Source organism: Pseudophryne corroboree, chromosome 1 (genome assembly GCF_028390025.1).
Source record: "Pseudophryne corroboree isolate aPseCor3 chromosome 1, aPseCor3.hap2, whole genome shotgun sequence".
NCBI lineage: Eukaryota > Metazoa > Chordata > Amphibia > Anura > Myobatrachidae > Pseudophryne > Pseudophryne corroboree.
This window is the reverse complement of record NC_086444.1, coordinates 997,935,762-997,947,485: the sequence shown is the minus strand read 5'-3', so window position 1 is coordinate 997,947,485 and position 11,724 is coordinate 997,935,762. Positions and strand designations below refer to the sequence as shown.

At 43.9% G+C, this 11,724-nt stretch overlaps 1 protein-coding gene across 3 annotated transcripts in view; it reads right to left on the bottom strand.

Moving 5' to 3' along the window:
* Nucleotides 1-315: 315 nt before the first annotated feature.
* The window catches only part of PALLD (palladin, cytoskeletal associated protein), a 759,036-nt gene continuing 747,627 nt past the window's right edge, over nt 316-11,724 (bottom strand). For all 3 annotated transcript variants that reach the window (XM_063920614.1, XM_063920615.1, XM_063920616.1), the window contains 3 exons: nt 6,790-6,955; nt 6,238-6,371; nt 316-3,576 (listed from right to left, as the gene is read on the bottom strand). In XM_063920614.1, coding sequence (XP_063776684.1) covers nt 3,413-3,576; nt 6,238-6,371; nt 6,790-6,955 — 464 coding nt within the window. In that variant the 3' untranslated portion in view covers nt 316-3,412. The remainder of the gene's footprint in view (nt 3,577-6,237; nt 6,372-6,789; nt 6,956-11,724) is intronic.

The following is an 11,724-nucleotide window of genomic DNA, read 5'->3' as shown; positions in this document are numbered from 1 at the left end:
GTAGGTTAAATCAGTCAGTTGGTGATTTGTTGTCTTGACTTCCATAGATGTGTATCACTAAGCTACGGGCCTCATGCAGGAACTAGTCCTCATATGGCAGTTAGTGTGAAGGGAAGAATGGAAAAAGGCTTTATTGCCTAGCAAGAATAGCTTCTGATGATGAAAACTATAACACCACATTAGGAAACTGTCTGCGCACAGGATAATAATAGTAACAGGAGATGTGGGGGGTAATGTATCAGGGATAGTCTCACTCACATCCCCTTGCACGGAAATCTGTATGAATTATGAAAATAAACCTTCAGTGGAAAAACGTGTTTTGAAGAAACAATCTTTATTTAAATCCTTGCATAGCAATTATCATAAGAACCTTATCCCACAAAAGTACATTTGTTTTTGTTATTTAACAGACTTTGTTAAACTTCAAATTGTCTCAACTCATGACATGACCCATACACACAGATGGAGGCATTTTCTATAAATACAGATACATGGTGGTGGCAGAATAACACAGGTGAAATGAATCATTTTCTAAATAACAAGTCATATTAGAGGTGTATTGGCAGATGATAAAAAAAAGTTTTTAGCAGAAAATTAGGAAGCGATGTAGACAATGTTGAGCTATTCCATAAGTAAAACCCTCCCTAGCGCAGTCTGATGCCGTAGCATGTATGTTGTCAGTACACATACACTGTATATGTTTAATGTGTTCCCATCCCTCTACTGGTGGTTTATGGAATAACAACATCTAGTTTTAAAATGCAATAAAAGGCATGTGTTGGTACAAGAACTGCACACCTTGGAAGACATAGCCATATATATATATCTATGGTGTAATTCAAATAACGCATATACTTCTAACTGCTTAAATACAGCACCAAAACCTGTACTGTGCTGTCACACTACAAAAAAGTTAAGAAAAAATGACTAAAGATTTGTATAAAAAGCCCCTAATGTCCTACAGCATAACATATGGTGAGTTATTATATATGTGTGTAAAAAAATGATACATATGTAATATAACTGAGATAAAACATAAATAATGCTTTGAACAAGGTATACAGTGTTGCTTTTTTTTCCTTGGCGAATTACGTATGTACCATTAATATTTGAATCAACTTGTTTGGCTTTATCTGGTGATTGTATAACATGTATTCTCGAACAAGTAACACCTGCAAACCCACAACCATGGAAGGTCTGCTGTCACTGAAGGCAATAACTCTTATATGTCATCTTATCCTTTTATGAATCTCACTGTACGTCTATGTATTGCATGTCATGAGAAGGGTGGTTTATTATCTTCATTCACTGATAATACCTTCTATTATCAGTGTCTTCAGACTTTTCCTTTCACCGACATTAAGGCATTCATACTACTGTGGAAAGCATGCTGGCACTTACTCTAGCTCGTGGCCTATGTTAACTAAATATGCTGCAATTAGCACACTGGCTTGAGAGCATGTCTTTACCCTGGGGAGATATACGACAAGCAGCAGCTATATATATATATATATATATATATATATATATCTCTCTCTATCAGTGGTATATTGCATAAACTGGCAGTGTTGTATCAATACTGAGAGGTAGCTGACCAACAGTTTTCTATGTGCTGATTGTTTTATCACGTTTAAATAACTGTAAACTTCTACTGAGTGCTGACAGTGTGTCTGTGCTGTCTTCTTACTGCTGTTTAGTAAATGGCTTAGACGACATAGGAATGGCTACAGAGCCACTACAGTGAGAGAGTCTCATAAGAGTTCAGACTCAGCTGGGTACTCTGTGAAGTAGCGTTCCTGTTTTACTGCAAAAAGCAGCATTTCCACCGACTCCTCTGTACAATAAGAGATTACACAGAGTCTGAGCTCTCTCATGAATACATCCAACATTCTGCTACTCATTCTAGTTTATATGACTTACCATAGCTGATTGAGAAGGCTATTGATAAACTGTCTGGGTCAGGTAATTTGCATCACTGGTAAACAATCTGTTCATCACCTCCAGCTCATGTAAACAGATCAGATCATGCTTCACAATAACTTCGACACTGGTGAGCCGCGCTGCGTGGATGTAACCTTGTCTTACCATAAACATTCCATACAGAGACTCAACGTACAGGCGTCTTGTTTTACACAAGTTCATCTATTTATTTAGTACTGCTTTTCATCTTCCCGATATATAATTATTGTCAAACCTCCTGCTGTGGGAAGGATGCTACAGCATCTTGTATGTTAAACATTCACTGAATGATAAAACACTCAAACTCGTCATCTTCACTTTCACTAATCATCTAATAAATTCCAAGCAAATATTTCCCTTTTCTTACACTAAGTTTAAATGGTTTTTTAGATCTTGACTAGACTCTGTAAACATTACGCATGACACTGTCCACAACGCTGACCTTGTGCATGGAAGGCCACTATCTTCTATTCAAGAAAACCCTACAATTCATCAGACTGTATCCTGTAGGGAGCACTAGCTTTCATGTCTCTGTATCTTGTCAGGGTTTGTTTAGAACTGCAACAGGCCACCCGGCAAGAATCCCAAAACTCAATTGATATCCTGACTCCGGTTACTCTACTTTCCTACCTTGTAACAAGCCCCATTATTTACTGGGCTGTGGTGAGGTTTCTTCAATGTCTTCATTTAATGGATATTAAGCTTAATTAAAAGCTGTAGAAAGGCTATCGGGTATTGAGTACATAGCAAGAATCATACATTATATCTGCTATCCCCTGCCATCTAAAAGTCTCCTCATGTACAGTAAATAGTGGAAACAAGTGTAGAGGATATGAGGAGTTTTTTCTGCTGTCTTAGAGAGTACCAAGTCCATAGCCAGCTACATCCTCTGACTGCTTGGCTCGTCTTCTCAGATCCTCTGATACTTTGACTTTTTTTCTGCTGGTGTCCAAGGTTAAGTAACACAATCATAGCCAATACAATGACACACAAAAAAGCAAGCCAGATTATTATTTTTTAAAACTCCTGAAGCGTTCTAGCATCTCACCCCGACAGCCCTTTGCAATGGACAAATGTAAAAACATAATTTGGGTGTTTGAGGCATTCCGACATAAAACATTGCACATTGTTGTCCTACCGAACTTTGAAGGCACTAGTGAGTCGGGAAATCCTGTTTTCTTAGACAAATGTGAGCGCATAAACTAAGAGATCCTTTCATAGAGCAGAAGAGTGAGTGATACTTACGTGCCATAAATACAGAAGATTTATCCCTGCTAGCCTATGTTCTAGATGGCTTACACATATAATGAATATGCAGTTTATTATATGTGTAATATTAGATGTCTCTATCAGGTTAGATGAAGGCGTGTCTGACTTGTTATACCATGTGAAAGAGCTGGCTCCCGGTGACTTCCTCCTATGGCTTCTACATAAAAGTTCCCACATGTCCCATCTACAGGTCGTCGCTCTCTACCAGTGCTGGCTGCAGGTGCACCGGGTTTGCTTCTGGAAGGAAAGCTGCCTTGATGTCCAGCCCTTGGTCAGAAAGTGCTGCATACCGACTAGTGGAAGGCCGTACTTTCCTCGTTTTGGGAGTGTGTGATTGTTGATACTGAGCTGTGAAGAAGCAGTGAAAGTTGGTATTGGACAAGTAGAGGCAGTCGCTGTACAGGAGAACCACAAAGATATTCAACGGCTGACATTTGTAACAAATGACACATATAGTAGGATGAGTATTTTTAGGTTACATATGACCTGTACTGGGAAATAGCTGCGACAATTATTTTGATACATAAAAACTGCAACATATTTGTACAGTAATTGTGGTATATTCAATTGAAGTTGAAAGCTGTCGTCTGTCGAAAATATGGCAGTTTTCGACTTTTTAGGTCGGAAGGGGTTCCGACCTATTCAGTCTAACCCAAAATTATTCGACAAGTCGAGGAATTCAACTTGTCGAAAAGCACGAGGATCGGCGGAATAGCTGCCGATCCGCGTGCTTGTCCCTTTTCGACAATCTCAATTTGACTTTTAGAAAGACGAACTGAGATGCGGGAGCAGAGACGGGGGAGAGCAGCGCCGGAGGATGTATCACAGCCGCCGCTCGCAGCAGCATCCACCCGGCTCCAGCAAGCAAGACCTCGCTTGCTGGAGTCGGGTGGACGCTGCCGTGAGTGGTGGCTGCGATGCGGGAGCAGAGACGGGGGAGAGCCGCAGGCAGACTGGGAAGAGCAGCGCTACAGCAGCGGCAGCATAGCCGAAGGATGTGTCACAGTCACCGCACACAGCAGCGTCCACCCGGCTCCAGCGAGCAAAGTCTCGCTTGCTGGAGCCGGGTGGACACTGCTATGAGCGGCGGCTGTGATACATCCTCCGGCTATGCTGCTGTAGCGCTGCTCTCCCCCGTCTGCCCGCGGCTCTCCCCGTCTCATCTCCCGCAACTCAATTCGACTTTTTTTAAAGTCGAATTGAGATTGCATTGAATAGCCAAGGTCGGATCCATTTCGACAAATGAATGCCGGAATGGATCCGACTTCAATTGAATATACCCCATTGTGTTTTATATCTAATTGTGACTTCTGGAAAACTGGCCAATGTCATCTTATAGACGGATTACAAATACAGATGCCTTCTCATACATCTAGCCTCAATATGCCATGCAGCGCCAGACCCATGTCAAGCTCATGGTGTGTACACAGTGAGATATTTTCACCTTGTGATCCCGATTCGATGACGATGCGCGGTCCCATGCGGTCGGCATCGCAAGACTAGATAGACTGTGCAGGCAAGTAAATTTTGACTATCTCTATAGAAGAGATAGTAAAAATTGACACATAGCCAAAATCGCACATAGGGGGTAATTCCAAGTTGATCGCAGCAGGAAATTTTTTAGCAGTTGCGCAAAACCATGTGCACTGCAGGGGAGGCAGATATAACATGTGCAGAGAGAGAGAGATTTGGGTGTGGTGTGTTCAATCTGCAATCTAAATTGCAGTGTAAAAATAAAGCAGCCAGTATTTACCCTGCACAGAAACAAAATAACCAACCCAAATCTAACTCTCTGCAAATGTTATATCTGCCCCCCCCTGCAGTGCACATGGTTTTGCCCAACTGCTAAAAAATATCCTGCTGCGATCAACTTGGAATTACCCCCATAGTCAGCATCGCAAGCATATAATGAGTGTGCTTGCGATACTGACTATGTGCCGACCTAGCCCCTGTCGCATAGTGAGTATGGGCCACATGGCTGTGCATCTTTTTTTTGCCGAAAAGCATTTTAGTCATAACGCAATGTGACTAGGACATACGAGGAGACTGTGCTGATTAATTTAATATATTACACTTGTATACTGTGTGTTACTGAGTCTGTATATGGAGCACAACGGAAACAAAGCTGCGGCTGCTGCATTGCAGCACTTTGTGTACAGATTCAGAGACTCAGTCGAACACAGATATACAAGTGTCAATAATCAGCAGTCACCTTGTGCGTCCTAGTCGCAAAGGTCGCATTGTGTTGCGACTAAGACGCATTTTCGGTAAAACAGATGCCCAAAGCTAGAAGATTATCACTCGGCCTGGCGTCCTAAGAGGGGCTGTTGGCGTGATTATAGCAATGATGTATGAGGACATATCTGTATACAGCTTTTTCATGATATGTAGAATGAATCAGCATCAGTGAGTGTTTATACAGTAACTGCATAAATTATACCTTTTTTTGTTTGAAAGAAGACTTGGATTCCCCTGGAAATAGCATTAATGTGCTTATTTCTCCACCACACAGCACACAATTTACCCAACATGGATAAACAATTAAAATAAAGTTGTAGGTTGTCAAATGATACTTTGAAATGGGATCTTGCTGAGCTACCATATTACTCACATTATATGCATTTCATTCTAACATAAAAAAAAGTATTATCATTTTCAAGCGCAGATTTTATTATGAAAACCTATGTGTATACTGTTGTGGAAAAGGGTATTAATTCTGAAGCAAGAACTACACTGTAGTTCTTGGTAGTGGTTACAAAATAAAAAATTTGCTCATTTGCTATTACTTCATTTTCTTGTAACATCAATAAAAGACCCTTTTTTGCCCATTTGAGATATTTTCAGGATATTAAAAGTCTTCTGAAAAAACGAGGTATGATTTCTGTGAGTACTGCATAAGTGATTACTGTTTTTTTCCTATAACAATATTGTATTTCCTGAAAAAAGTGCACAGAATATACAGCTACTAATAGGAACTCATTAGCTCAGGAGGTGCAGGTGAAGACTTACTGTGTATATCAAGTCTGGCAGTACACGATACAATGCCAGCCTCATTCTTTGCTGATACAGTGTACCAGCCAGCATCCTCTTTAATGGTACCTTGAATTAGTAGACAGAGGTAACCATAGTTATCTTGATGCATGCTGGGGAAAAAAAGATAATAATTACAACCAAAAACATTGCTGATAATTTCGGCAACAATAAACATTTGCAGGTTTGAAATGAATGGATAGATAGTACAATCATAAAACATACCATTAATTTACACTCCATTGTCTGGTGCATGTAAGACAAACCATAGGGAAAAAAAATGTTCTTTTAATAACTTTGTTTCTTAACAGTTACTATTATGAGTGAGTAGTAGTTACAGCATCAAGGAATACAACAGAACACTTGATGGAGATTGTAGATCTCAGAGTACTCTTATTTGTCTGTAATATATTTTATTACACGCCAAGTACAATTTCCCATTTAAAAGTAACTTGTATTAAAGATATGTCTTTCCATAAGCCTACATGTATTATAAGATTACCAAGAGAGCGTTATAGTGACAATACCAACCTGACTCGTTCTGTGTTGTATGTCAGCGAATCATTTTCTTTCTTCCAGAATATTTGTGGAAGGGGAATCCCGGTGACACGACACTCCAGTCTCACTGGGTATCCTTCAGCCACTCCCGTGTTCTGTAGTTTTTCTATGAACACAGGTGGCTTGTGGGCATCCCTTGCTGTTGGAGACAGAAAACACACCATCATTATAAAAGAAAGACTGACAAGATCCTATCTATAATGCCCAGAAATGTAAGTAAGCATCACAATCCTCTGTACACTAGTGTGCATCAAACGCCTACTGGGCTGGTGAGCTACTGGCACACAGCTGTGTTCTGTCTCCAATATGTTGCTCATTTACTATTGTACTTTCATGAGATAAAATTCAAAAAGAAGTGACTTCTATAAATGTCATCAATAAGGAACATTTGTCGCATCAGACACCATGGGGAGTCATAGGAAAAGCACACGCAGCAGCATATATTGGCAGTAGCCTGTCAGTGGGTTTATGCAATTGCCGCTTCAAACTCATTCCCCTGTGTACATCCATGCGGCCCATGTGCAAGGATAGAGATGGCCACTCATTGCTCCTGTGCCCACTCAGTGCATTCTTAGAGGCCACCCACCAGGCCTATGGCGGGATCCATATCTCCATCTGACCATGGCCTCCTTTGTCTGCGACTGTAAACGTCACTTTCACTGACAGGCCAGCAATGCTCCCGTAACACTGGACCACTTCTGCGTGTTAGAAGCCACCTCCCAGTCTCCGCCCATCACTTTTCTGCCACATTTCTGATACCGCCTGAGCCGACAGCAGCACCTGTGTGTGTGTACTCTGTGTAATGCATGCACTGTAGGGGTTATCAGAAATTATTGCACAGTTGCATATAATCACTCAACTAATGGCATTGCGTGCAGATTGTGTGTGGCACAGAATCAGGCCCCATATCCTGAATGTCTTCAATAACAGTAAAATATACCAATGGTGGGAACTTTGTGGTCAGCGGTGAGGTCACTTTCGGTCAACCGCTGAGCAGAAAGTTCCCACCATTGGTTACAATGGAGCGCATAGGCGCTACATTGTAACACTGCCGTGTGCCGCCTGTCAGACAGTACAGGAGCACACAGCCGATCAGGTGGGTGCCACAACGTGGCGCTCCCTGATTGGCTGAAGAAACCCACTTAGACATCAGTCAGAGGGGGTTTCTGGCATTCGGGGAAAGGGGTCCCATGTGAAACATGGGGCCCCTTTCAGTTCGTGGTCGGGTGTCCCGTTTTTTTATTTTTACAAGTACGTGGATTACAAATCGATTACCCGAGGAGCCCACTACACTGGATTTGATGAGTAGGATTTTTTCAACAGGTACACCTTGGATTCTACATGGAGAAGAGGACCGACCCTCGTGTGAACATAAGGTAAGTATGTGTATATGGTGGTGTGTATGTATGCATTAAAGTTATACTTTCAAGGTGTGTGTGTAATGTCTTTATTGGGGTATTTTTTTAGTAGTAGTACTACAGGTACCAGCGGGCCCGGTTTTCCGCCGCATGCTGGTACTTGTGGTTCTCCAAGTACCAGCTTGCGGGGGAGGCTTGCTGGGACTTGTAGTACTGCTACTAAAAACAATATTCATAACTTTCAACAAAGGCTATCAGCCCCCCATCCGCAGCCCATTGGATGGGGGGGGGGACAGCCTCGGGCTTCACCCCTGGCCCTTGGGTGGCTGGGGGGGACGACCCCTTGACGACCCCGGACAGGGGTGACTAGTTGGATATTTGATGCCACGGCCGCAAGGCACTGTATAAAAGTGACCCCCGGCTGTGGCATTATCTGTCCAGCTAGTGGAGCCCGGTGCTGGTTTCAAAAATACGGGGGACCCCTACGCTTTTTGTCCCCCGTATTTTTGGAACCAGGACCAGGCGCAGAGCCCGGTGCTGGTTGTTTAAATATGGGGGAACCCCTGTCAATTTTTCCCCCATATTTTTGCAACCAGGACCAGGCTGGTTTGGCTTAGGAGGGGGGACCCCACGCAATTTTTTTTTTAAAGTTAAACATTTTTAATTTTTTTTACAAGGTGCACAATGAAGCCCAGCACGGATCTCTCAGATCCGGCCGAGATTCATTGTATTAAAGTCGGCAGTGTTTTACAAGTCACTCACGTAAAACACTGCCTAAAAAACCGAATGACATCGACATCGGAAAAACCGAAAATGCAGAATACGGCAGCTTAGTAAATTAGTCGTAATCAATTCAAAAAGTTGCATATTTACACTTTCGATGTCATTCGTGATTGAACTTTGACCTCAAACGGGAAAATAAGAATTTACTTACCGATAATTCTATTTCTCGTAGTCCGTAGTGGATGCTGGGGACTCCGTAAGGACCATGGGGAATAGCGGCTCCGCAGGAGACAGGGCACAAAAGTAAAAGCTTTAGGATCAGGTGGTGTGCACTGGCTCCTCCCCCTATGACCCTCCTCCAAGCCTCAGTTAGGATACTGTGCCCGGACGAGTGTACACAATAAGGAAGGATTTTGAATCCCGGGTAAGACTCATACCAGCCACACCAATCACACTGTACAACCTGTGATCTGAACCCAGTTAACAGCATGATAACAGCGGAGCCTCTGAAAAGATGGCTCACAACAATAATAACCCGATTTTTGTAACAATAACTATGTACAAGTATTGCAGACAATCCGCACTTGGGATGGGCGCCCAGCATCCACTACGGACTACGAGAAATAGAATTATCGGTAAGTAAATTCTTATTTTCTCTGACGTCCTAAGTGGATGCTGGGGACTCCGTAAGGACCATGGGGATTATACCAAAGCTCCCAAACGGGCGGGAGAGTGCGGATGACTCTGCAGCACCGAATGAGAGAACTCCAGGTCCTCCTCAGCCAGGGTATCAAATTTGTAGAATTTTGCAAACGTGTTTGCCCCTGACCAAGTAGCAGCTCGGCAAAGTTGTAAAGCCGAGACCCCTCGGGCAGCCGCCCAAGATGAGCCCACCTTCCTTGTGGAATGGGCATTTACATATTTTGGCTGTGGCAGGCCTGCCACAGAATGTGCAAGCTGAATTGTACTACACATCCAACTAGCAATCGTCTGCTTAGAAGCAAGAGCACCCAGTTTGTTGGGTGCATACAGGATAACAGCAAGTCAGTTTTCCTGACTCCAGCCGTCCTGGAAACCTATATTTTCAGGGCCCTGACAACATCTAGCAACTTGGAGTCCTCCAAGTCCCTAGTAGCCGCAGGTACCACAATAAGCTGGTTCAGTTGAAACGCTGACACCACCTTAGGGAGAAACTGGGGACGAGTCCGCAGCTCTGCCCTGTCCGAATGGACAATCAGATATGGGCTTTTGTGAGACAAAGCCGCCAATTCTGACACTCGCCTGGCCGAGGCCAGGGCCAACAGCATGGTCACTTTCCATGTGAGATATTTCAAATCCACAGATTTGAGCGGTTTAAACCAATGTGATTTGAGGAATCCCAGAACTACGTTGAGATCCCACAGTGCCACTGGAGGCACAAAAGGGGGTTGTATATGCAGTACTCCCTTGACAAACTTCTGGACTTCAGGAACTGAAGCCAATTCTTTCTGGAAGAAAATCGACAGGGCCGAAATTTGAACCTTAATGGACCCCAATTTGAGGCCCATAGACACTCCTGTTTGTAGGAAATGCAGGAATCGACCGAGTTGAAATTTCTCCGTGGGGGCCTTCTTGGCCTCACACCATGCAACATATTTTCGCCAAATGCGGTGATAATGTTGTGCGGTCACCTCCTTCCTGGCTCTGACCAGGGTAGGGATGACCTCTTCCGGAATGCCTTTTTCCCTTAGGATCCGGCGTTCAACCGCCATGCCGTCAAACGCAGCCGCGGTAAGTCTTGGAACAGACATGATCCTTGCTGAAGCAAGTCCCTTCTTAGTATCTCTTGAAGTTCCGGGTACCACGTCCTTCTTGGCCAATCCGGAGCCACGAGTATAGTTCTTACTCCTCTCTGTCTTATAATTCTCAGTACCTTGGGTATGAGAGGCAGAGGAGGGAACACATACACCGACTGGTACACCCACGGTGTTACCAGAGCGTCCCAGCTATTGCCTGAGGTTCTCTTGACCTGGCGCAATACCTGTCCAGTTTTTTGTTCAGACGGGACGCCATCATGTCCACCTTTGGTCTTTCCCAACGGTTCACAATCATGTGGAAGACTTCCAGATGAAGTCCCCACTCTCCCGGGTGGAGGTCGTGCCTGCTGAGGAAGTCTGCTTCCCAGTTGTCCACTCCCGGAATGAACACCGCTGACAGTGTTATCACATGATTTTTCGCCCCGCGAAGAATCCTTGCTGCCATTTCCCTCCTGCTTCTTGTGCCGCCCTGTCTGTTTACGTGGGCGACTGCCGTGATGTTGTCCGACTGGATCAGCACCGGTTGACTTTGAAGCAGAGGTCTTCCTAGGCTCAGAGCATTGTAATTTGCCCTTAGCTCCAGTATATTTATGTGGAGAGAAGTCTCCAGACTTGACCACACTCCTTGGAAATTTCTTCCCTGTGTGACTGCTCCCCAGCCTCTCAGGCTGGCATCCGTGGTCACCAGGACCCAGTCCTGAATGCCGAATCTGCTGCCCTCTAGTAGATGAGCACTCTGCAGCCACCACAGAAGAGACACCCTTGTCCTTGGAGACAGGATTATCCGCTGATGCATCTGAAGATGCGATCCGGACCATTCGTCCAGCAGATCCCACTGAAAAATTCTTGCGTGAAATCTGCCGAATGGAATCGCTTCGTAAGAAGCCACCATTTTTCCCAGGACTCTTGTGCATTGATGCACTGACACTTGGCCTGGTTTTAGGAGGTTTCTGACTAGCTCGGATAACTCCCTGGCTTTCTCCTCCGGGAGAAACACCTTTTTCTGGACTGTGTCCAGAATCATCCCTAGG